At 35.5% G+C, this 26,144-nt stretch overlaps 1 protein-coding gene across 32 annotated transcripts in view; it reads right to left on the bottom strand.

Annotated features, from left to right (window-relative positions):
- NRCAM (neuronal cell adhesion molecule) overlaps positions 1–26,144 on the bottom strand; it is a 66,546-nt gene that overhangs the window by 15,544 nt on the left and 24,858 nt on the right. For 5 of the 32 annotated variants that reach the window (XM_054399362.1, XM_054399366.1, XM_054399368.1 and 2 more), the window contains 12 exons: positions 25,116–25,227; positions 24,644–24,810; positions 24,413–24,560; positions 23,746–23,870; positions 21,394–21,495; positions 18,207–18,404; positions 18,023–18,093; positions 16,980–17,205; positions 16,553–16,668; positions 13,047–13,251; positions 12,731–12,853; positions 10,894–11,070 (listed from right to left, as the gene is read on the bottom strand). In XM_054399362.1, coding sequence (XP_054255337.1) covers positions 10,894–11,070; positions 12,731–12,853; positions 13,047–13,251; positions 16,553–16,668; positions 16,980–17,205; positions 18,023–18,093; positions 18,207–18,404; positions 21,394–21,495; positions 23,746–23,870; positions 24,413–24,560; positions 24,644–24,810; positions 25,116–25,227 — 1,770 coding nt within the window. Of the gene's footprint in view, positions 1–395; positions 522–9,820; positions 9,857–10,884; positions 11,071–12,730; positions 12,854–13,046; positions 13,252–16,552; positions 16,669–16,979; positions 17,206–18,022; positions 18,094–18,206; positions 18,405–21,393; positions 21,496–22,852; positions 22,883–23,745; positions 23,871–24,412; positions 24,561–24,643; positions 24,811–25,115; positions 25,228–26,144 lie in introns of all 32 variants that reach the window. The other 27 variants (XM_054399354.1, XM_054399355.1, XM_054399349.1 and 24 more) reach the window with 12 other exon arrangements.

The following is a 26,144-nucleotide window of genomic DNA, read 5'->3' as shown; positions in this document are numbered from 1 at the left end:
AATTTAATAAATAATATTGGTTTGATTTGCTTTCTTATTCACACTCCCCCGCCCCCCCGAATTGTGAATAATTTAGGAGAACTGTTCTCTCCTATTTTAATGCAAATAATCATATTTTTAAACATATAATCACTGCATAATAAACAATTTTTAAAAACTCACATTCAGAAGAATACAAAGGAACAAAGGCATCAAATACCTGCTACAACACTGATGTTTATTAAAAAGAAAATTATTTGATCTTACTGATCAAATTTAAAAAAAATAATTCTTCTAGACATTTAAGACCTATCATTAATACTGTGTCAATTTAGGACCACATTTACTAAAAAGAAAAATTTAAAAAAAATATATATCTGAATGCTTTAGTAAAATTTAACAAAATGACTTCTTACTGCCTGCTACACCATATTCAACATAAAAGTTCGCATGATCTGGTCCCTCATACTCCCAACTGATATTGGCATAGGTCTCAGCGGCAGCTGTGGTAACATTTCTGATCCTTGGATAAAGTGGTTGCACTGAATACGCAATAGAAAAACAAAGCAGAATACAAAGTTGTGACTTCATACATTAATAAATAAATAACAAAATAAATATAAAATTTAAGAAATTACTATGTTAGTTTAGACCATATACAGGGAAAATATAGCATATTTGTCATTGTTTCCATTACTGGAAATTGGTGACTACTGCAGTGTGTTTGGTAATTGAATCCTAGGCGACTACTACATTAAGAAATTACAAAGTGAAAGCTATGTGCTCTACTGAGCATGCCCTGTATCAGGCCAAATACATTTAAAAAAATCTAATTGCCAACATTCTGGAAAACATTGTTTTCTTTCATCTAGAAGTAAACTGCAAACAGCTGGAAAGTGAGAACATTGTCAGGGTAATGGGAAATTTTAGGAGAGAATGGAGTTACAAAGGTGGCACACACCTCCCTGTAAGCCACGTGTCACTGAATGGACTGCAAATGCTTCAACTGCAAACCCTTAATGGGATTTTGTCTCTATTGCAATGATAATGGTAAAAAACAGAAGACAATACCCTTATAGAATGTTGGACGGACAGTGTGCATGACTGGGGAGGTTGCAAAAAGGATTTCAGAATATCCTTCACCACCAGAGATAGTAGGAAAGAAAAAATAAAGAGTAAAACCACTTTGCATCAAAGAGTAACATTAAAATCACACAGTAAAACCTTACCTGTTAAATAAATAACGCATGCACGCTCTAAGTTCATGCAGGATTCAATTAGTTTTACTAAACATGTGATAAACATGTATTTGAAAGCAAACTGAAGCAAGTGTGTAGTAGCACCTTTACTTTCAAAGAACATTTCTGAAATCAGCTTCATTAGCATTATGGCTTTGTGGCACCTTTAGACATTGGAACACCAAACGCCAGATACTGGAAAACCAGTATGAAAATGCTCTGGTGTGAAGGACACAAATCACTGGAAAGCAAGAAGCTGCTCATTTTAGGTACTGTGTCTTACTGCTGATATACTCATCAGACTTCAATGCCCGCATCTATCAAAAGAAGTGCTTCTCCTATCAGCATCCTGTAATCAGCCACTTCTTTTCTCATACCTTAATTCTTTGTTCTCCAATAATATTACAAATGGACATATATTTCAGTATTTTTGTTTGCAAAATTATTTTGTTTCCAAAATACTAATGAAAAATAGTTTTCAATAGTTCTAGTAGTGTAATAGTGCAGATACAAAGAGGATGCTCCTCAAAAGCATGAAATTTTTAATGGAAATGCCTCACTTGGTTTGTCACTGACTTTTTTATCCTGATAAAAACATATTTTGTTATAAACAGCATCAAAAATACTTCCCACAGGACATGAAGCATCAGAGGTAAAGACCTAGTCTCGGTACAGACAAAATTCCAGTGGTTTCATCTACACCAGAAAATAAAATGGGTAAAAGTGTATTCTCACGTCAAGAGGTGCTGCACAGATTTTATGTCTCCCTAAAACAGGGTGGCTTTGCTCATAAGGCTAATTGGAAAAAGTTCCAAATTAGACTCAAAGAGAAAATGGCTTACTTTGGCATAGCAAAATAAATAAATCTGCATGTGAGCCCCTAGCACAGACTAATTAATACTAGTACTATGTATAGAAAAAACATAGTGTGATGGTTTTAAATCTATGCCTTTAATTTCTTTTCACAGAGTTTGAGCAGAAAAGTGAAAGAATGTAAATAAATCATAATTGGGTGTAAGAAAGCAAAACAATGATTATTCTAAACACTTCCATTGGCGAGAGAGAAATGTTTAAGAGTCAGTACTCAAAACAAAGTCTCAGTCTCTCTGTCAGTCTGATGTTTCTCTGTTGGGCAGTCTGCGTTTCTCTTCTGCACTTAGCTTCACAGATAACATACTAGCATACTGACCTTGAAAAGCTAAGTTTAACAACCTCTCTGCTTCTTGTCTTTCTTCCTTCTGCAAGGGGGGGTCTGGGGAAGGCAGGGAATGGGGAGGTAGGGGGGCACAGCTTTCCTGGCCTTGGCCAGGAGTGTTTTGTGCTGTTTCTGTTAATTGTCCATATTTGTATATACTGTAAATACTGTATAGTTGTACGTATTCATTGCATTCCATTGTAGACTGTAGTTCTTGCTTGCAAAATACAGCCTCATTTGCTTTCAAACTGAGTTAGCCTGGTTATTGTCAGTGTGGGAGGGATTTTTCTTAACCCATCACACATAGTTTCTGAGTATTTTTTTAAAAATTCTTAAATTATGCAAATTCCACCAATTTTTCTGAAAATGTATTCTCATTAGTATATATTTCACAACAACCGACTTTTTATCCCCATACCTGCATCACATTTTTCTTCTTAACTGTACTCCAGTAGCACTCATTCAACTGTTCAATCTGTATTTAACTAATTACTCCCACATCTGATGTCTTTGTAGGTAAGTTCTGCTTACATATTTTATATGTAATTTCCTTCACCAACCAAAAATAACATGGAAAATAGTATTTAAATAGTAAAGAATGTCTTTAGTGTTTGGCTAAAACAACTTGAACAAAACCAAACAGAAAATACTAGATTTAAAAACAGGCATTTAGGTTACTAAGCCAACAACAAAGACCTTAAGAAATACTAAAGTCAGAGCTGTCTATGGGACATCTAAGGATGTAACCATATACACTATGGTAATGCAAGGGGATTAGATTTTGCTTCTCTGTGTCACTTGAAGGTAGCAAAAGGAAAGAATAGCAGGCTCTAAATTTAGAAAGGTGCAGAGTCTGAGATTGCAGACAGGATATATAAACTTCCTTCCCCATTTGTACATAGGAACAGGTGTTTGTTACAATCAACATCTAACCACTTGTTCTGTCCCAGGAATAAAATAGTTTGTATTCCAAATATGACTCTGTTGTTGTATTAAATTGTATTTTCTCAAACTCATATTTTCCTGCATTTTGCCCTTCGATGAGAGATGTCTAGTTAGAGCAAAACGGTATGACTAATACTGGCCACCAAAGTTAAAGACAGAAGAAACTATGAACAATAAACTCTTCCAAGCAGATGCCACAGATTTACACCTAACTTCTTTCTCCTCATGCCTGAGCACTTGGAGATTAAAGGTCCTGTCTCACCTTGTGTGAAAGACAGACAGACAGACAGCTGCTGCAACACTAAGCAAATTTGACCATCACCTTTCATGCAAAAACTCTGCCTTTTTTGTGTTTGGGGATTTTTTTTTTCCACCTCCAATTTCCAGTTTCTGGTCTGATTAAACAGTTGCCTGCTAGATTAAAGACTTGGTATCTGAGAAATGTCTTTCTGTTCATATGAATGTATATCACAATTAAGTTGGCTTTGAAAATTACTTCCATTTCCTTGGTGTCTTAGTTTCTAAATCCTTCAAGTGACTGATTTATCAGAAGCACTCTTATCTGACTCTTACCAGCAGCTGTTTGTATAAATTTAACCACATGCACCCTTTGGTCAGACCTAAGTGCCTTTTTTTTTTTCCTACTGAATACAGTGCACCAAGACATTGGTTCAGTAATACATTTATTTTCAAAATAATTATTTTTGTAATTCTTCCTCTTTTTCACTACTACTTGATGTTAAATCTGTTAAATGTGCCATATTATCAACACGAATATAGACATAGGAAATAAAAAAGGGCTGCTGGATCCTGAGGTGATGAAAGCCTAGAGTTGAGGTGGTTGCAACATTTAAAGCTCATCTCCACTCTACCCAGACTCTTGTCTTCTTAATCAGCATACCTCTTGTTATAATTAACCTCTTAGTTCTTCAATATGTTTCCCAGCACTGCTCATAAATGCAAAATGTGTAATTGTCAGTTGGCAGAAACCCTCAGTGTGTGCAAGCACCAGTTGGTAAAAGGGAGGGGTAGAAAGCTTTGTCTCAGGGAGAAGGAGTTTTCAGCAGCGGAGCACTGTGCTCTCTTGATCTGTAACCATGCATGATGCTGTGCAGGGGCACTAACAAAAGCATCTCTCTAAAACTGATGGGAATGGATTGTTTATAAGTTCCAAATTTTATACAGACTGATTCTTATTCAGCTACTTCCAATAAATTAAGCTCTTCTATTCCTGCTATGATGCAATGCAAAGTTTAGCTGGCACTTCTAAGTGTGGTTTCATTCCTGCAGTGAGATATGGCATGAAAGCATTTGCCAATTGTTGAGAAAGAGGCCTAGGCTCAAAGTAAAATTTTTTTTCAAATTAATTTCCATGCTTTTTTACAGAAGGGTTTTGTAGAGTTGTATCTAGTCTTCCAGCCTTTCAGGAAACACTTCCTCCAAATAACACTTGGAGTGCAGATTCAATAGAATTTAGTAAGACATAACATGAGATATGAATGGTTTGTAATAAAAGAATAGGTACTCTCTCTCTCAAGACTCATTTCAGCAGATCAGTAAATTAAATAATCCCCTATGTGATTAAACTTTAGCTATTTTTATGGGATTCACATAATCACCAAGAATAAATAGCATGTAAGTGACAAGCACACATTTAAAAATTGGGGTCAAATGGAAGAAAAATACTAATTGGATAACAATATATCATAGACAACTAGCTGAAATGCATATGTAAAGTGAAAAATAAATTCAAAGGAAAGAATCCCACACACAAAAAAAATATGTCAGAAAAAAAGTAATAGAATCTGACAGAGCTGTAAGGTTCACAGAAAGGTTTTACTTTTGTTTGCTTTTTAACCTAAAACTTTTAGAGCATGAAATTCAAGCCTTAATGTAACAGTAGGAGTGAATTCCATTTCTGGCAGTGAGAGAGGGGCAGTGGTCACTTCTAAGATTTAGGCTATTGAAAGAGCAGTCCTGTAGTGCAAGAAATACAGAAGACAAAGAAATGCAAGAAATCCTTCCACTATGAAGTAAAAGGTATTTGCAGGCACGTTTCATTGCAATAATCATATTTTTCTCTAGTCTAGCATGCAAAGCAGTGTCATTGTTCCCAGCAGACTTAAGAGAGGACAAAACACTGGTTCTGTGTAGCAGGTTGCACTGAAAGAATCACATAGATATATCATGAGGAAGTCTACAGGGAGAGAGTGGCTAAAGGAGCAGTACAAAAATATCAATTTGAAACAAAAATAATAAATTTTAAAAGTAAAAGCAACTTAAAAAGTAAAAGCAGCTTGAACTTGTTAGCAAAAAATATGCAGACATTATGTGAAATGATTCGAAGAGGGAGGGAAAACAGATGGTGGTCAGGGAAAATGATTTAAAGAACAGCATTTTGTATGGAACAAAGAAAATTGAGATGATTCTATCTTCTGTGAAAGATGAAAGACATGAACTCGGATGAGAATGACTTCAAGCCTACAGTGAAGAGCTACAGATCAGACACTCCATCAGAAAAAAGAGAATAATTATTCCAAACCAGGCGGCTTAGACTATTTGTGTTACTCTCTTGCAAAAAATCTATTCCTGTCAATAATACCTGAGATGTGAAGTCCACATAAAGGCAGAGCAGACTGGATACTGGATTGACAGGAAACGTTAGCTTCACTAAAAGGTAACTGTGATCTCACAACCTTATTTTAATTGCACTTCAGGACTGCCAGTTACCAGTGTCGGCTACATGCTGACTACAAAAACCTCACTTTGAAATAAATATGTTGACTAAATTAAAAAAAAATAAAAGTGAAACAAGACTGCTTGTGAAATGCGACTGACTTACCATGCCATGACTCCCAACACTTCACTTTCCAATAAACACAATAATGACCCCCTGTGACTGTTTAATTTAATAAAAAACTTACATTCTTTTCCTTCCTCTACAGACCAGTTATTTAAAAAGGAAATGGAAAAGGGTAGAAAAGACTGGACTCCAGTGATGACCTAAGTCACTTTCCAGCTGCTACTATAATAATTTAGTATGTAATCAGATTCATATTCTTCAGTTTTTCTCAAACCTCTGTTATGTCTGTCATCAGTTGTCAATGCATAAATGGCAGTATCAATGCATACTGCTTATCTAGTACAGGGCACAATACATTATGTTTTACATATACAGTTTTCAGACATGTTTAGAATATAAGTTGCTAAGAACAAAAAGAATTATTTTTAGTTTTAAGTGCCAGAATTTGATCAAACTTAAGTCCTTCATCAGAAAGGGGGGGCAAAAAAAGCTAGTGCAAGTCAAATAGGAGCATCAAGAATAACAGGATAGCTTGCCCATCTAGTAAAATGAAGTGCCTCATTTACTTATATGGACTTAAGAGAATGACATGGACCTTCCCTGTTCAGTTTCTTAGAGAAGGAAAAAAAAAAATCAAATCTTGTAATTTGCAGTTTTGCTATTTGATGCAATGGCACTGTTTGTCTAAAGAGCATTTTTTAGCCTGGTGTCCATATTACAGGTAGAAGCTAGACTGGCTGCCACCTGAACAGAGAGTCTAAGTTCTACTCAAATCATGGAAAAAAATTATTCCTTTATCTATGGGTTTTCTCTTAGCCTTAACACCACATTTTGTATTTTCAACTAAAATAGTTATTTTACCTTACAGGAAAAAAAAATCCACAAATCTTGCTTCTCTAATTACTGGTGAAGAACATACTGGATGACTTTACGTCAGTTCAGTTTTTATAATTAGACAATCGCAGTTGGGACAACTATAAAAGTATCAAGTGCAGCAGTATACAGACTGTGATTACTTCCACTCTTTCTGAAGTAATAAAAAGACAATGAAGGGCTCACATCTGCCTAAAAAGGTGGCAAAAGACCCATGGTGCCAAGAGACAGGCAACGTATTTCAGAACTATAATAACAATATTGAAACATTCTAAGATCCTTAGATTTACTATATCAATATTTCCTTCTGCACTTTAATATATAGTTTTACTCTGAGAACTGAAATACGTCCCAAGTTACAAAGCTTGGCTAGGTTTAGATGATTTGAATTACTGCAGAACTTTGTGTCTATGTTCCTGTCTGGCCAGGCTGCACATGTTCAGGCTCAGGTAATCAGGACAAGATACCAAATACAGGAATTACAGTGCAGTTTAGACTGGCTCAGTCTGGGACCTACTGTCTTAACTTCCAAGAAGAATGCTTTCAAATTGAAAATGAAAGGATAATTATGTATTTCTGGTAACTTCTGCCCTTCAGAACAAAACAAAAAACCAAGATGTTTTTGATAGACCACAATGAAGTTGAGGATCTCTAAATTTCACCTTCTCATTGGCTTGGCTTTAGGTCCACATCAGAAAGAACTGTACTGACATGTAGGCCCTCCTGGACTGAACAGAGTAGTAAAAACTGACTGCTGAGTATCACTTCTTCTTGAGTGGGCAGAATATTTCTGTTTTCCAAATCTGCCCACTCCTGAGACCAAATAATCTGGCACTTGATCTTGGGAATACAATCTTCATTTTCCTTTTTCATAGTTCCTGAACAGTAGTGAAACAGTTAATCCCAATAATGTAAGTAACCATTGAGAACATTCATCTGCAGCAACTCAGATGCCCTAACAGATGTCAGGGCTTTAGTTCCACCCTGTTTGCAGTTCCAAAGCTTTCTTTGCCATTGTAAGAGCTAGATGCTACAAGTATATGTGTAACTTTGAAACCATAAACGGCATGGAATCAAACGAAGACATCTGCTTAGTTTTCAGAGAATATGAGATGACAGCTCTGAAATGTGAGCTGCTCCAGTTGATCTTACAAATAAGATGCTTTCTGCTAGCCACAGACTGTGATACAGCTATAATTAGATCTCAGTTTCACACAGTGAATCTGTTTTTTCTTGCATGAGTTTTCATAGCCAGCTATAAATAATGAGAACTTCATTTACATTTCTGCTGTTAATGTCCAGGACCACAAGCTAATCTGATTGTTTCAGTCTGTGCTAACTTCTTTAGATTGGACATTAGGATAAATTTCTTTACTGAAAGAGTGGTAAGGCATTGTGATAGGCTGCCCAGGGAGCTGGTAGTGTTACCATCCTTGGAGGTGTGCAAAAAATGTGCAAACATGTGACACTGAGACATGGTTTAATGGCCATGGTGGTGTTGGGTTGATAGTTGAACTTGATGATCTTAGAGGTCTTTTCCAAACCAAACAATTCTATGATTCTGTAATTCTCAGTTACAATTAGACTGAAAAACAGTATGGAAGACTTGTCATTAAAATAAGTCCACAACTCCATGCAATTACTAGAAATGCATCTGATACTACCATAAACTTTATATATATATGAATTATATGCACAAATGAATGCATACATAAATATATATAGTTTGATTTATACCAACGTGCATGAATAATGTTCTTTTTTAATGCCTATTATTATTCAAAACACTTGTACATTGAGTAGAAAGAAAATATATGTGAACCAGTTTATGCTGTCTTCCCTAAGTCAAAATGTAAAAAAAAGTTAGGTATTTCATGTACAGATTTTGATTTGGGATGCCTATGGTCTGAGATTCTGAAGCACAGATGTTCACTATTGTTAATGACACATGTATACAGACACCTTTCTGACCTATAGCTACCTAAATGACCCCAGGACAATCTTTGGTTCTGACAGTGCAGGTATCAAAATTAACAAGAGCTGTGTCCAAACATGTGAAGAACACTTTGTTTGATGGAAGAACTGCATCATAAAGAACTAAATATTACTGCATTCAAAAATAAGGATGATAATAGGTTCCACTCACTGAAATATCCTCAAGTACTCACTCAAAAGATCTGTGAACCTAAGACAGGAAGCCATTTGCCTGTATATTCAATCTGATACTTAAACTGAGAAGTACACAAGGGTATTGGCAGTCATCTGTCTCCTATGCACAGTTGGCTTGAAAATGAAATAAATATGATCAAATGGGTAGCACTAAGAAGCAATGAGATAAAAAAACATCTACTTTTTAAAAATAAAAAATGCATATAGCACAGGCAGTAAAAAAATCTCCTTTGCTGGTTTTAATAGTCCAGCTAATCAATGCTAGTGCACCTGGATCCTGAATATTTATGACAGTGACATACATCTGTTAAATGCTCAGAAATAATTAGACTTTGCTGAAGCAAAGCTAATGAATTCCCCTGGAACTCTGTGGCAAAGTAAACAGATGAAACGTATTATTAAGCATCCTGGATTCCTTTTCAAAAACACAAAATAAACCCACCAAAAAATCAAAACAAAATAAACCAAACCAGCAAAACAAAAAAAAAAAATGTTTTCTTCTAGCACTGATTAATACTTTGTATTAATGTGTAGTCCAAGATCTTCTGTCCTTACCACTGCAATTTCCCCATTTGCAACACTGCAAAATCCACACATTAACAAATCATGCAGTTTTACCTTTGCCTGCACCTACAGCAGGATGGAGAATACCAGCTTTAATGGAGGAAAACAAGAATAGGAACACTAGATAATTAGATACAACACCAAAGGGAACATACATATGTAATTGCATTATAAACAAGAAAAGCATGCAGACTAGATAAAACGTATTAATCCAAAGAAATTACAAACAATCCACATGTGCTGAACGCTGACGGACTAGTACAAGACAGAAATTAATATGCATGCATTTACAGATCTTTACTGTTCATGCTTTTGAAGATTCAGGATTTAAAATAAATGTAGTTCATATGCAACCTTAATATACAGAAATTGCATAGTAGACCAACTCATGTACGTCAATTCCAATGAACTATAAATTTACTAAGTAAAAAAATATATTAGAAGATGGTATCAAGACAGACTTTTAATATTAAGATACGCAAAATCATAAAATGCTTTCCCTCTCAAATTTGCCTTTTGCTTTAAATTACTCTTATTTTATTAAGTGTTTATATTTAAATAAATATAATTTTCAACCAAAGACTTGCTATAATCAGATATGTAGAATAGCTATAAATATTAAAATCAATAGTGACACGATTGAACAATATACTTAAAAGTTTCTAAGTATTATACAATGTCACCAGTTACTTGGGGCCATAGATTATGATAAATTTATTTCTGCAGTTTTACTCCAAGTTACAGTTTTTGACAGCAATGTGAAAAAACAGTTTAGACCACACACAGAAGCTCTGTTGCATACTTCATATTTCCTCTAGCCATAAAGCTGCCTCATTTCACCATTGTTCTCTGAGACCAGTGCAGCTCAATAAAGCAGAAGAGGTGAACAGAGGAAAATCATTTAAAATGCAAAGTTATACAAAACTCTGAAGTCCAGAAAAGCCAAAGTCTTAGAACTTGTAGGCTTATATCAAAAAGAGGGGCTTTACTTTTCCACTACAAGAGAAAACCTTCATGCACATTTGGGGGGCTATTTCCTTAATGGAAGGCAGTAGTAGTAACATTTTAAATAAAATTTGTAGTGGTTTTTAAACTCAATGGGTTTTCTTTATACATACCCATCTTACCTTCATCCATAATTGTTATTGCTTCCTCAGTAATCTGACTTCCTGATCCAACTGAGGTTTGTGCGTTAAAGTAAAACTTATACCGAGTGCTGTAATTTAAATTTTTTAATATCAAGCTGCTCTCGTTGGCAGGAATTCTTATCTCGACCAAGGGACCCAATTCATGTGTGTTGTTAACTGTTGTTACAAAAGGAAAAAAAAAAAAAAAGAAAGTTAGGAAAATTGCCTACATTCTCATGGTGCTAAAACAGGCTTTTCAGTTTGTATTTCTTTGGTTTGCCTGCTGTGTTGTTCATTCCAGGTTCTGTGAATGATAATCTACTGTTTCAAAAGAAAGTCACCTTTGTGTAAAAAGGATCTATGCAAGGGGCGAAAATTCAGCAGGGAAACAGGTGTAGGTGCTTTTAATTTCAAGTTCCATTCCTGCAAATATCTGAATCCAAGGCAACCGAGTGCACATCAAATCATCTGAATTTACACACATTTGAAATACTGAGCATTAAAAAAATCTGAAACTCTCAACTAATTCCCTCATAATAAATTCACTACGCTCAGGGGGAACAGGCTGCCCAGGGGGGCTGTGGAGTCTCCCCTCTCTGGAGATATTCAAAACCCGCCTGGATGCTTTCCTGTGTGGTCTGGTATAGGTGATCCTGCTCTGGCAGGGAGGGTTAGCCTAGATGATCTTTTGAGGTCCCTTCCAGCCCTTAACATTCTGTGATTCTGTGAAAAAATACTTAAGTGCCTTGTATCTAATACCAAGACACAGTGGAAGTTGGTAGGTGAAAGAAAACAAACTTTCTTAATCTGTTCTAAGCACATGAAAGCCTTAAATTTCCAGTGCCATTGCTGACAAATTTTTGGGTGAGTAAGCAGTAGCATGGGGATTCTAAGGAAGTGATTTATAGCTCTGAGGAAATGGCACGTTTATGAATTTTAATACCATGAAAATGGGAGAAGCAGACAACAATATATTCTGATGTATTTTGATCTACTTCTAATGATACTTCCTCTTCAGTTAGAATATAGGATTTTTAAGTGGTAGCATCTAACTTGGCTGCCAGTTATACGAAGGACTTCACCTCCATTTCTTTACTTCCCCCTTACTCTGCTCTTGTGAGACCCCACATTGAATACTGCGTCCAGTTCTGGTGTATGCATCATAAGAAGGACACAGAGCTGTTGGAGCGAGTCCAGAGGAGGGCCACAAGGAAGATCCAAGGGATGGAACACTTCTGTTGTGAGGATAGGCTGAGGCAGCTGGGTTTGTTCAGCTTAGAAAAGACTCCAGGGGGACCTTGTAGCTGTCTTCCAGTATCTGAAGAGGTCCTACAGGAAGGCTGGAAATGGACTTTTCATAAGGGTGTCTAGCAATAGGACAAAGGGGAATGGTCTTAAGCTGAGGAAGAGAAGGTTTAGATTGGATCTTAGGAAGAGGTTCTTCAGTATGAGGGTGGTGAAACTCTAAAATAGGCTGCCCAGGGACATTGTGGGTGCCTCCTCCCTGGGGGCTAGATGAGGCCTGGGGCAGCCAAGTCTAGTTGACATGGCAGAGAGGTTGGAGTAGATGATCTCTAAGGGCCCTTCCAACCTAGGCCATTCTATGATTCTGAGAGGCATGGTTTGAATAAAAAAAGAAGGGGGAAACGAGCAAGTGAAGTTTTCCAAATAGTCATCTATATTGTCAAAAGACATTACTGTTTTTCAAACTTAACATCTATGATGCAATCATATCTTTCAGGCATTACGAATTTAACATATTTTTTTCTTAATAAACGGATTGCTATATTGTAAACATGCAGTATAAATTAGAGTTATATATTCACAATTAACTTACTTGGCTGAAACTTCAATATATATGATGTCAAAACACCATTTGGATGGGTAGGTGAACCCCACTCCAGAGTCAGAGAGTCCAACGTTGGGTTTGTAATTCTCAAAAATGAGGGTGAGCTAGGAACTTTTAAGAATATAAATACAAAGTAAATTAACTTAAAACAGCTCATGAATTATCAATTCTTAAAAATTTTACTGTATTGAGACATATTATTATTTTATGATGTCCAAGATGCAAATTCAGCAACTCGACACTTAATGTTCTATTTCTGAATATACCACATTTAAATTTATTCTCTAGCTTTCTCACTTCATACCTCCTTCAGGGGTCTTAAATACTTTGTCTGGGCTCGCTGGTCCTTCTCCTTTACCATTTACAACTCTAACATTCAGCTTGTAAGAACTATAGGGTTCCAGCCCTGGCAACATTCCAAATGTCTTGTTTCCCCTGAAAGTCAAGATCTTTTTTTCTACATGCCGCCTGCTCCTTATGGACAGACTCTGTACTTTCCAGTAGTAAACCTAAAGACAAAAGAAAATCTGCAGTGAGTATTTAGGTGTTCTGATTTGACAATCTCTAAGCTTTTTTGTGAGTATCCATGAATCATAGGTAGCAGTAACAACAATTTTAATCAGCTCAGGTGAGACACTGCATAGAGCTTTCCTGCTTCAGAAACAGTAATGCCTACACAACTGGGTGAAGACAAATAGAAGCCAAATAGATATTTTTAAACAGTAAAGAAACCAAAAGACAGGAAATCTATTCCTCCATTTATGTGACAATTAGATCAGACCACAAAACTGATTCTGGTGTCCATTCTGCTGATTGTGTTTCTGCGAAACTACAGATGAGTGTTGGAGCCTTGACTGCGCTCTCTTTACTACACAGTCACTACCATTGCATCTGGAAAATCATTAACAGTTGGCTCTACAAAGAATTGTATTATTTCTAGGATTGTTACCTTCAAATACGCATACTTTTTTTGTTCACAGCATAATTTTCAAGGATGTATGATCACACACTAAAACTGATAAAGCAAGGTAAATGGGTAAAATTCTGCTTCCATTAGGCCAACTGCAAACCACTTTTTCAATTAAGGAGGATGGGATTTCACATATGAATGCAAAAAAGGGAACAGTTAAGACTACTCAGTGCTGGTGAGACTGCACCTTGAATACCATGTTCAATTTTTGTCCCCTTAACAAAAGAAAGACATTAAGGTCTAGTTCTCATCCTACCAACTGCTGTAGAAAGACATTTACAAGGTAACAAAAGCTTGAGATTTTAGTACTACTAGTATTGAATCTCATAAGGTATAGTTCATTATATTTCAAGAACTGATAGCCAGTAATGTTTCACAAAGCCCATTATAGTTGGGTCATTACTTGTCACTAGCCGGGCTGAAATTAAAAGAGAGCTTTAATAAGGTGGGTTTGACAAGCAGTGATTCAGAAAAGAGACTGTATCACATTTTCAACATATGTATGAAAAAAACCACTGAATCCCTAAGAGTACAAGGAAGAAACGGCAGCAGTAATAGCAAAAAGAATTATTTTTAATTTTTTTCCCTTAGGTTTGAAATGCTTTATAGTACCCCAGTATATCAAGTAATAGCTGGATTAATACAAAAGCAAAATATGAGTGATGTGCGGTAGTCTGCTGGTAGTTAGATGTCTTCCTGCTTTGTACACATTTATCTTCATGACAGGAGTCTTTAGAGAAATACCCCTCTCTTTATTAAGAAATGTGCTTCTAATGCAACACTGCATATTGAGCTACTGTCTGAAGCTATTTTATTCATTAGCAAAGCCTGAGTTCGCTAGTAGGGTTTTGCTGATGTGTTTCAAAATGACAGTAATGTGCTTTACAAGCTGTATCAGTAACTAAGACACTTAAACCATACTCAGCTTGTATTCAGAGAAATATTTACAATAATAACTATCTTGGGACTTCTTATGCCTTGTCTAGCTTTTAACCTATTTCAGCTTGATTTACCTGTATCAAAAAAACCCCAAACCAAACCACTTAAGAAACTTTTGCTGCATCTGTGCTTTATTCAGAGATATAGCAGTATCACATTTGTCCTAGCCATAACAGCAGAACCAGTCAGTGGTCAGGTCTGCTGTCAGTCCTGTGATCTTGAGCTTGTTTACTTATGATTATTGACTAACTTATTATAATTCCAGTTTTCTTTAGCTTTATGTAACTGTGTAGTTCTATTCCCCACAGAAGAAAAAAAAAAGTCAGACTCCATACACAGACTAACACACTAAAAGAGAAGTAACCATTGCATGACTAACACCTTAGACCAACTGGAAAGTATGCAACCCAAGGAAAAAGAAATCTTCATTGAAACAAGCAGGAATGCCTTTGAAGGGTAAGAACTTAGCACCTGATATATGGGCAGACATTTGTGACCATGTATTTTCATATTAATGATCTTTAACATAAATTTTGTGATATGAATTCTGACCATTAGTGCTGCTGTAATTCAATTAATAGTAAGCACTAACTTCACTAAATTCTACCTCTTTAATCCTCACATAATGTTATTTTTTGGTTGTCCATTTGTGTATGAAATACCAGGCTGATATGAGACTGTCATCTAACAGATAAACATTTAACAGACTACTAAATTCTGTTTCTCAGTTGAGTTTATTTTCTAGAACAAAGCACCACACTAATTACAAATACTTTTGTTAGATCATACGGAACTAGCTTAAGTCTCTCTGGATGGTGGTGTTTTGTGCCAAGTAAGTATAGTCACATACCAGAAACTCACATTCACATGGTAACCAGCTGTAATGCACTGATGTACATTTATGCTCCTCCAAATATTCCATACTCTATTTTTCTAAATGTTTCTTTTTCCTTCTTTTATTTAAACAGAAGGAGTTTAAATCAATCTCTCTTATGAAGTAACCCAGTTTTGGGCTGTGTAACTAGTCTGTTCTGTTAGAACATATTTATCAATATACTTTCAGGGGAACAAAGAAGTAATTTTTTATTTTCTTCTGTTGTTGCATAGGAATTCAGTATATCCTCTAAATCTACTCTTCCCTCTACAACCAACCCACCATGCTTCTGCAGTTTTCATTCGAGTTTCTTCTAGTGGGTTTCTGGTGCAACCTCTGAAGCAATTTTTGTCATCAGATTTTCCCTGTCCTCCAGGGACATTAGTTCTCCCAGTTTCAAACCATGAAGTCCCATTATCTCTTAATTGCAATCTTTTGTCTCCAAAACAGCCTTCTCAGTTATCAACAAAGCCCACTTCCTTCAAATATACGAAGACTCCAAATCTTCTGCCATTTCCTATCTCTTTAAATTGAGTTTTTAAACCCATCTTTCTTCCTGGTATCCAAGAAGACACATCACCTAGCACAAGCTAGCAAGTGGCCAGTTACTCAATTAAAGATGTGATTAATCATATTATATCAGAAGATGAGCAATCTTAGCATTAGACCTAGAAGAGACTCCTACAGAAACTATTTCTCCTCGTCTTCTTAATATCCTTTTGGAATGAGATCTGTAAAACTTTTTTTTTTTTTTTTTTTAATTCGTGCAATGTGTGCAAACTGAATTGCAAAGGCATCCATTTTTTTTTCAAGGACAATGTCAGAGGAGACTAGTGCTACAGGGCTGGAACTTTGCTGAACATTAACTGAACTGTATGAATGATGTTGCTCATCAGGAAAACTTCTGCGCTCACTGAAAAGCAAGAGCCCTTTTATATGTCAGTTATTTCAATCCAGATACAATCTCACATAGGAAGAGTGATCTGTTTTAATAAAGGAGAAACAGAATGCTTTTGACTGTACTTACTTTGTACCCTTGAAGGTGTCCTCGGACAGTCTTTAGTGGAACTGTGTCCCAGTGCACCTTTGCTAACGTGCTGTTAATAACATGAACTTGCACATTGCCTGGAGCAACCATTGGCACTGTGTGGAAAGGATGCAACAAGCACCTGGTTAGAATCAGCAATCACATAAGCATACCTTTTCAGAACGAGTCTTTGCATTGCACTCATGAAATAAGTCAAAACGTTCCCAAAACTGACCTCAGCTGAAAAGCTGACCACAAGATTAATACTACAGAGTATTATGAAACCTTATCTCCAAATTGCTTCATTTTAATAAAATAAATACCCTACTGCCCCCCTTATTCAATATTTTAGTATTTTAAATACCCATCGTGTTTACACATTTAGTTGCTTTTAATTAGGATGATTGAGTCAAATTACAAAACTTACAGTCTTCCCCTGAATGTCCAATCACCTCTGATGGCTCTGGTGCATATCCAAGGTCATTTAAAGCTTGCACTTTTATTTCATAGGGAACAAAAGTTGGTGTACCAGACACAATATATTTAGATACATTTGCAACTATAACAGATGTCCACTCATCATCAACATCTTTCTGACGCCAGCTGACTTTGTACTGAAGCCCTGGTCCATTAGACTGAAAACCTTTCAAAGACTGAAAAGAAAATAAAAAAGTATGTTTTACAACATTATTAAACATCTGAAAAAATCCAAAGTCTCAAAACAAATATATTGATTCTTCTTTAGAATTTAACTAAAAATGTACCACTGCGTTCTGTGGCAGAGAAGCACTGCTTGTATTTCCAACCTATGAAATTTAGCTTTTATGTGAGGGCAGTTCAGTTGCTTTTCATTCATTATGAAAAATCACATTGAATGGTGATCCTGGCTAATGCTTATGCAACCATACACTCTGATTTCTGTTTTCAAAGATTTCTTAAGAACTAGAAGAGGAAAAACCAGACTTACACCAACCCCACAGACACAGTGTTCCCTAGACAATGTTTCTTATCTGCGATGGGAGCTCTCCTTGAGCTCCTATCATGCTGGTAAGGGTGTGACAGAACAAACTTTTCCACAAAAGTTTTCTATTAAAGAGTGCAAAATGATCTCTTTTCACAAAAGTTGAGGGTAGAATAATGAGTAACATTAGAATTCAATCTAAAAATAAGAGTCTACTTGAGATAAACCTCAATTTACATATTTAAGTTTTCCTAGATTGGCAGCAAAACATCCTGTATGAACAGCTTATCTCAAGAAATCACTCAAGGGAAATTCAGCATTATAAAATACTAATTTCCCTGAAAATGAAGATGGGAGAAATGTCTTGATTCTCCTTTCTTAAGACTGTTTTAAGCAAGCAATGCATTGTGTTCATAGCATGTTCAGTTAGAACATTACTATTCCTCATTAAAAATGCTAATCACAGACTTGAAATCAAATAAATTGAACCTTGGAAAAAACAAACTTACCTCCCATGTTATTACCAAATTATCAGGTTCTGAGCCTATCCCTTGTACATTAGAAGGATTTTCATCAGGGTCTAAAAATAAAATATTTACACATGAACAAGAATGGCTGCTGTTTGTATTCCAGGCAAATTCAATGCCATTCACAGTATACATAAATCACTGGTGAGCAGGAATAGTTATTTACTTGCAGATTTTGTCAGGTACTGCTCAGATGGTTCACTGGGCTGACTTCTGCCAATCTCATTGACAGCTATCACACGGAATGAGTAGTTGACATACGGAGACAACTTCAATTGTACTGTTGTCTGAGTTCCAGGAACTTCCGTCTGGTAATGCCATACCCCTGGTTCATGCAGCCCATCTTCATATTCAATCACAAAGTCTGTAAACAGAAATTGAATCCAACTTTATGTCAAAACTTGTGACACCTTCTTAGATCGGTATAGGCATTTCTGAATCACAGACTGTTAGGCGCTGGACGGGACCTCAAAAGATCACCTAGTCCGGCCCCCCTGCCAGAGCAGGATCACCTATACCAGATCACACTGGAATGCATCCAGGCAGGTCTTGAATATCTCCAGAGAGGGAGACTCCACAACCTCACTGGGCAGCCTGTCCCAGTGTTCCATCACCCTCACAGTGAAAAAATTTTTCCTCATGTTTCCATGGAACTTCCTATGCCTCAGCTTCCACCCGTTGCCCCTTGTCCTGTCATTGGGCACCACTGAGCAGAGCCTGGCTCCATCCACTTGTCATATTTATAAACATTAATGAGGTCACCCCTCAGTCTCCTCTTCTCCAAACTAAAGAGCCCCATCTCCCTCAGTCTCTCCTCATAAGGAAGATGTTCCACTCCCTTCATCATTTTTGTGGCTCTACACTGGACTCTTTCAAGCTGTTCCCTATCTTTCTTGAACTGAGGGGCCCAGAACTGGACACAATATGGAATGAGCTAATCAGAAGGGACTGATCCAATCAACATCTGTAAAAATAATGCAAACTGAAATAGAAGTATATAAACTTGAACATAGATCTATAATATAGATCTCAAAAATAATGCCTAGGTAGCAATATAATAGAAACACTCTTACATTATTTGGTAGTCTCAGTAATGGAGCTACTTGTCAGGTAACGTGTTATTATAAGAGCTCTCTCTCAGGTACCAGATTTTTATGTAACAGGAACCCTTGAACTATCACAGCCATAAAGTGAGACAAGATTAGACTTTTGAAGTAAGAAATTATATTTGGCTGACAAATTTAAAGGTTTTAGTTGTGTCAAGATGACAGTAAGTAGTACATGCACAATATTAAAAGTTTCTGAGTATCCCATTTTCCCCAGTGAGAATGGCTTAGAGAACTATTCAAAATCAAGAACTAATACTTGAGGAAGTTTTTTAAGAGCACTTTTCACTATCTTCAAAAAAATCAAGGCATGTATGTTCAGAAGTTAATTTACTTGAGAGTTCTCTGTGTGAACATTACAATGATTACTGTTAACATCCTATAGAGTGTATAACTACAGGAATAAATAGGTTTGTAGAAGTAAAAAATAATACTCATTATCAAAGACAAAAGAGCAGTTTTTTTAACAGCTGTGAAACAGCCAAACAAATTTCCTGCTCTTAGGTACAAGATATAAATTGTGAAAGGTGTAAGAAGAATTGTTAGGAGGAGAAGTGAAGAAGAATGTGAGTATGTTCCACAGAACCTTAAGTTTAGATACATGAAATTCACATAAGAATGAAACATTTGTGTGTTGTGTAACAAAAATTTCCCCTATCTCATGTGTAGGTAGGGACAGGATGTCAAAATCTAACTCAAAATGCATCCTGTTTGCATTTCGCAACTCGTGTTTGCATTATGCAACTAGTAAAGAAATTCTGAAGGGTATCTAGAAATTGCTTTTAGAAGAATAGTTACAGTATCACATAGAAGTAATGCACAATAGTTTGAGAAAACAAGATGTCCAAGTACTAATCTTATGATATTACTTGTATAAAGGGATCACTCATAATGAAGTGATATCCTTGAGTCCTGATCTGCACTTTGAAATAATAGCAGCAGCAGGACCAATAACAGGATCACTTATGAAGCAAATGCCTTATATTGCAGGATCTCAGGGGATAAAGCAGCAATACAAATTGTATCCTAATTAAACCAGCATCATCTAACCAGAAGAGTTCAGCTTCCAACATGTAATACTACATGTAATATCTTCCTTCTAGAAAAACTCTGGCACGAGCCAATACCACCAAGCATCATCTCTTTTGAAACCTTGTGATCTTGATCCTATAGAAGGGCAAGACTCATGTCTGGAAAAAAAATAAAATACTGAAACAAGAGTATTTGAATAAGCGATAACTTAAATACAACTGAATTATTTACATTAGGCTTATATATAGAATATATTTTTCAAGTGCATTACTAGTCCATATACGTTAGACAAGTTGTAAAGTGTAAAATGTCAGTGAAACCCCTTGGTGTTTTGAAAAGTGTGAAATTCTATTAAAAAAAATCCTTCCCAGATGCCTGATTCTTATGGCTTGTGTTCAGTGTTGATACTGACCAGCATCAGACCTTGGAAAGCAGTGCTCACAAGCCTGCCTACCTCTTGTTCCAAATACACTGTGTACACTGGCCATGGTAACTTGTGGCAGTTATTAACTAAAAATACACTACATAAATAATTAAATTCCTATATTAAGTGGCTCATATCTTCCTGATCCTCTTAACTTTTGGACAACAAACAGTAACATCATTCTATCTCCCTCCTAAATTGCCCCTCCATCCTCTCTGTTCAATATAAACAAATATCTTTCATCATGCTCTACTGGGCATAGCATTTAAGACAAATTTTGTTTCTCAGAAGTTTATAAATATTTATTTTCTGTCTTATGGACATGCTTCATACTCTCTGGGACAGGAAAAACCCAGAAAACCTATCTGCCTTATATTTTTATGAAGAATAAGCTTCTGTATTACTAGTGATGGATAATCTCTACTGATATTAGCACTCACGCTATTTCAAATTAATGAGAAAAGAGTTAATATAAGATGTTAGTAGGTCTCTCCTTCAGAAGCACACAACTGATGAGGTCTACACTTTTGTAATGCTGGACCTTGTCAGATAGCTCACATCAGTATCAACTTCTGTGTTAACTACTTCAGACCTCTGGATCAACAGCTCAGGCCAGTAAGTCTTTCTGCTTGCTGTACAGTTGAGGACATTCAGTGAATTTTTATGGCAGCTGTAGCAAATTAGTTTACCATGTTTCCATGCTGAACTCAACTCATTTATTTCAGAATGGTGGAATCTCAGAAAAGTTAAGGTAATACTGTTAACAATGCAATAGAGACAAACAAACATACTTGTAATGGGACTGTTATTTTCATCTCCTGGTATCCATGAGAGTTCAACGCTTCTTTCTAGCTGACCTGTCAATTCCAAATCAAAGGGTGGATTTGGTCGAGCTGTAAATCAAATGAACACAAAGTAAATAATCATATTAAAATACATTGTTTCATCTTTGAAAAAATCCTATGTTACAACCAGAATGATTCCATAAATATAGCAGGGCAGATCTACTCACATAAGGGTGACATAACGACCATTAGCATGCAGTTGTTACAAAACAGAGATAAAACGGAGAACTGATATATCTGAAAACTTCTACACACTAACAAAAATCTAGATGGGATTTTAGCTGCATCTGATCACACTGTGATATAATGTGATGTAATGAGATGCAAAGCATTAGGAAATACACATTTTGCTGAACTTTGAATGATTAAGGTTGATTATCTATTGTAAGTAGAAATATTTACATGAAAAATAAAGAAACATTCACCACAAAGAAGCATTTTAGAATCACTACAAATATTTTGCATGTGAATTTAGAACAAATATAGTTCCAATTCAAACTTATTTAGGTTACTAAGTCATTTACTTTTTGCCGTACTTCAAAAACTCCTGAAATACCATGCAAGCTGTTAACATACATCCTTTATAATCCATAAAGATGTAATTGTCCATTCCAAATTGCTGAAAATAATTAATTATATAATTGGTTACACACACAAAAAAAATAATCAAAACTAATGAGTAGGTTCATTTAAGAATAGAGAAGCATTTTCACTGAATGTAATAGGATTTACAGAAAAGTGCTTATGACTGTCACATTTAGAAATGGTGTAGGCATATTATTTTGTTTTTTAAAACCAAAATTCAGAAAGCATGTTAAAGGCTGTATACTGTCAAATTTAAGTCCACCTGACTAACAGATTTTTGGAGCAATTTCAGCTTTACTTTTAAATTCCTTATTATCGATTTCACCAATCATAAACCAAACGGTCAATATGGTATTATGCATCTTATGAGTGAAGCAAAATGAAGACAAAACATGAAAAAGTACACCAAGCTCACAAAGCTGTCATCAAAAACTATGCAAAAATATAACATAATTTTGTTGGTGCATGTTCTTTGATAGCTTTCAATGAACAGGTGGATTTACTTTTTTAGATATTTATTTTATAGTTATATAACTAATTTTCATTACAGTGAGAAAAACATCACACTGTAATCAACCTTAGCTAAAATAATTTAACTCTGAAAATCATTTCTTGGTTAAAATACAGAGCACTCAGCACTGTAAAATTCCAAAGTCCAGTACACCAATAATGAAGTAGCTGATAAAATTGGATGAAACCACACACACCGGACAAACACAGGAAAAAGGGAAATAAAAGAAAGCATGTTGCACTTTTGTGATAGGCAAATGAAAAATAGATCTGTCAGATGATGTAGAAAGAGAACTTCATATTAGTTTACCGTAAATGATAGCTGGAGTTGGGGGAGCAGCTGAAAAGAACATTAATATAGAGGATTTAATCAGTTAGTAGCCAAAGAAACAGAATACTGTAGGTCGTTTAAGACTATAATTATTAGAGACAAGGAAGAATTAACTATTTTAGAGTAAATGGTTGATTTTAAATAATACAGTGACAATTTTTCACTGAAAAGTTATAAAACTATTCTTGAATATTGTATCCATTTTTAAAATGAGGATAGATCAAGAAAATATTTTAAATAAAGTAAGCAATCTGATAAAAACTTTTAAATAAGTACTAGATGCTTGGCATATGTGATTCTTGGATAGGCATAAGATGACAACAGTTTTAAAATCTGAATCTCAAGTAAGAATCATTCAGGACATCTACTTAAAATTCTCTTACAAACCAGAAGAAGGGACAATAATATATTTTGTGGCAGCAATATATTTTACAATGATTTGCAATCATGGAAACTTAATAGAGAAACTTAACTAATTTAAAAAGAAAATCCTTGAAAAATCAGACAACTAGCCATGCCAAGTTTTCTGAAGCATAATTTAGCTGCAGATGAGATTCCCAAGATAGCATGTTACACTTAAATATTCTGCAATATGTAATTACTCTGTTAGGTCAGTTGTGATCCAAATAAAAATCTGTACAGCATGAAATTGAATGTGTGCTGTAGCTGCTGAACCCTTTTGTAAGTAGCTGCCTTTAAGACTGTAAGACTGTATTTTAAAAAAACTGAAACACATTTACAAACAGGTGACATTTCCTCTGTCCTGTCCGAGAAACCAACATTTGTGCTTTTCATTTTAAATGTAATGCTTTTTCATAATTAACAGTAACTTAACACAGTTCTGCTATCATAAATTTTGAGAGTATTCTTACCCACAACAGTAAGCACAGCACTTGCTGAAACACTGTCCAGAGTAGTATTAACTATGCAAGTGTATGTTCCATCATCTTTATCAGTTACATTCATAATGGTCAAGTTGTCTTTACCAACTAGAAACCTGTAAATACAATAGATTTAGCCACTGGTTTTTCCATAACTGGTAGTTACAATAAACTTGTGTAAGAAATTACCAAATCCCATATGCTTGTCTATTTCAGGAAATACCTAGACAGCAATGTAAGCTATGGGATTGCATGCCTACATTGCTCTTGACCATGCTCCCTCAGTAACTGTCTATCCTCATGTGCTTTTATCTCCAAATATCCTCAAACAACTTTTAATTATCTGTGATCCAGTGCAAAATAGTCTTCCATTATCTGTTTGGTTTCTTATGACAATTATCTTCTCCCAACAGCTGATATACATGGTCAATGAGAACAAGTAAAAATATTTGCATCTTTTTTTTTTTTTTTGATTCTATCTTAATATTTCATCACTCTAGGTAAGTCTTTCAGTCACCAAATATGAAATAGTGATGACATTCATGAGTATTCTTTGGAAAATGTCAATAGGTCAATACATTCCTTTCAAAAATCAGGAAAAGGAACAGACAAAACAAACTAAAAAACTATAAATAAAGGAAAACTATTTTGTCCATACCTTTCATCATCTGGCAGCTCATCATTGTCCTTCAACCATATTATTGTTGGTAATAAGGTAGAATCATGTTTTATTACACACTCAAAAGAAACTTGGCCATAGCGCTGAATCACTTTGTATTCTGGCTGTTTAATTATCATTGTTGGATCTGAAATTTAAAATTACTATTAGATATTTAGAAAATCTGAAATTCCATACTAACCTATGATGAAAGAATTACTATTTTCTTACCTTTAACTTCCAGATGTACCTCATTTTGTATCTTTCCTAATTCATTCCTTGCTACACATGTGTATGTACCAGTACTATCCTTTTGAGCCACTGGAATCTCCAAGGTTCCATTATCATGGAAAACATATTCATTTCCACGCAAGATGCTGCCTTTCACTCCTTTAAACCTTTATATAAAAAGCAATATAATTATCCAACTTCACAGTTAAATTCTGTTGTATTTTATTATCAGAAAATACAAGCTTGGGATTGCCATAGAAACTACAGATAGAATCATATAATGAAATTTAAACCTGAATATGTAGGGATAACCTAATTGTGGTTATGTTAAGGATATGTGATACGGTATTAGCATATTGCAAGTAACACATTTAAAAATATGCTATTTAAGCATTGTACCTAGAGTAAAAATAGTTTTAAAATTTTGAATATAACTATGTCTTCTAACATAAGCACAACAACTATGGCTTACCATTCAATTTCAGGTTTAGGTGAACCGAAATAAGCACAGTCGAGCAAGGCAGGACTATCTGCGATGACTTGATACAGTTTATTAGCAGGAGTTAGAATTCGTGGTGGCTCAGCTGAAAAGAAAAAGACACCTGAATATTGACACAAAGATGGAAATACAAAATACTAAGACATCAAAAATGGCCTAAAGAACTATACGTCAACATCCTTCTCTGGAGTGATTTCTTGTCTCAACCTAGGTCCAAATACATTCTACTGCCAATAGCCCAAGGAAACAAAAGTATAGGAGCATTATCTTGTGAAAAACAAATGTTTCTCCCTTGTTTACAAGTTACAGGGCTGGGCACCAAAGGCAATGATTTTAATTGGAAAATTTGAATCAGAACGTGCTTCAAGAAGAGAAACTCCTGGGAACAGACTGAACTACGTAATTCTGAACGCATCCGCATGCAGAAAGAAACTAAGATGTATTACTGGTGAAACACCTATATATTCCTTCATTTAAAAGACAGTGTCTCTCAATCAAAAGATGTGCCAGTTCCTGCAGGAGTCTTTAGAGGCCATTTTGTCTAGGATTTTGCTACTGGAGTTCATCAGTTCAGTGAGAAGAATTGAGAGGCCACAATATTGTGTAGTTAAAAAAGACATTCCTGGGAGGCCTTCAAGACAAATGCATAATTGCATCCCCTTGCAACAGCAATTAAGAGAGCATCTATTTAACTAATCCAAAACATCCATAATCAATGACGGTTTACTGAAACATACTAATTTAAGGAATATAATTCCTGCCTTATTTCTTATACTTCCATCTGCTTGAAACAAGCTGCCCAAGGAAGTGGTGATGTCACCATCCCCGGAGGTGTTCGAAAAACCCTGTAGTGTTGGCGCTTCAGCACATGGTTTAGTGTTCATAGTAGTGTTGGGATGACAGTTGGACTTCATGATCTCAGAGGTATTTTCTGACCTTAATGGTTCTATGATTTACATGAACAAACAAAAGAAATAAAATTTCTTCCAAGTTTTCTCCAGA

This window comes from Indicator indicator, chromosome 3 (genome assembly GCF_027791375.1).
Source record: "Indicator indicator isolate 239-I01 chromosome 3, UM_Iind_1.1, whole genome shotgun sequence".
In the NCBI taxonomy this organism is placed as follows: Eukaryota; Metazoa; Chordata; class Aves; order Piciformes; family Indicatoridae; genus Indicator; species Indicator indicator.
Note: the sequence above shows the minus strand (reverse complement) of the source record. Positions and strands in the feature narration are given on the sequence as shown.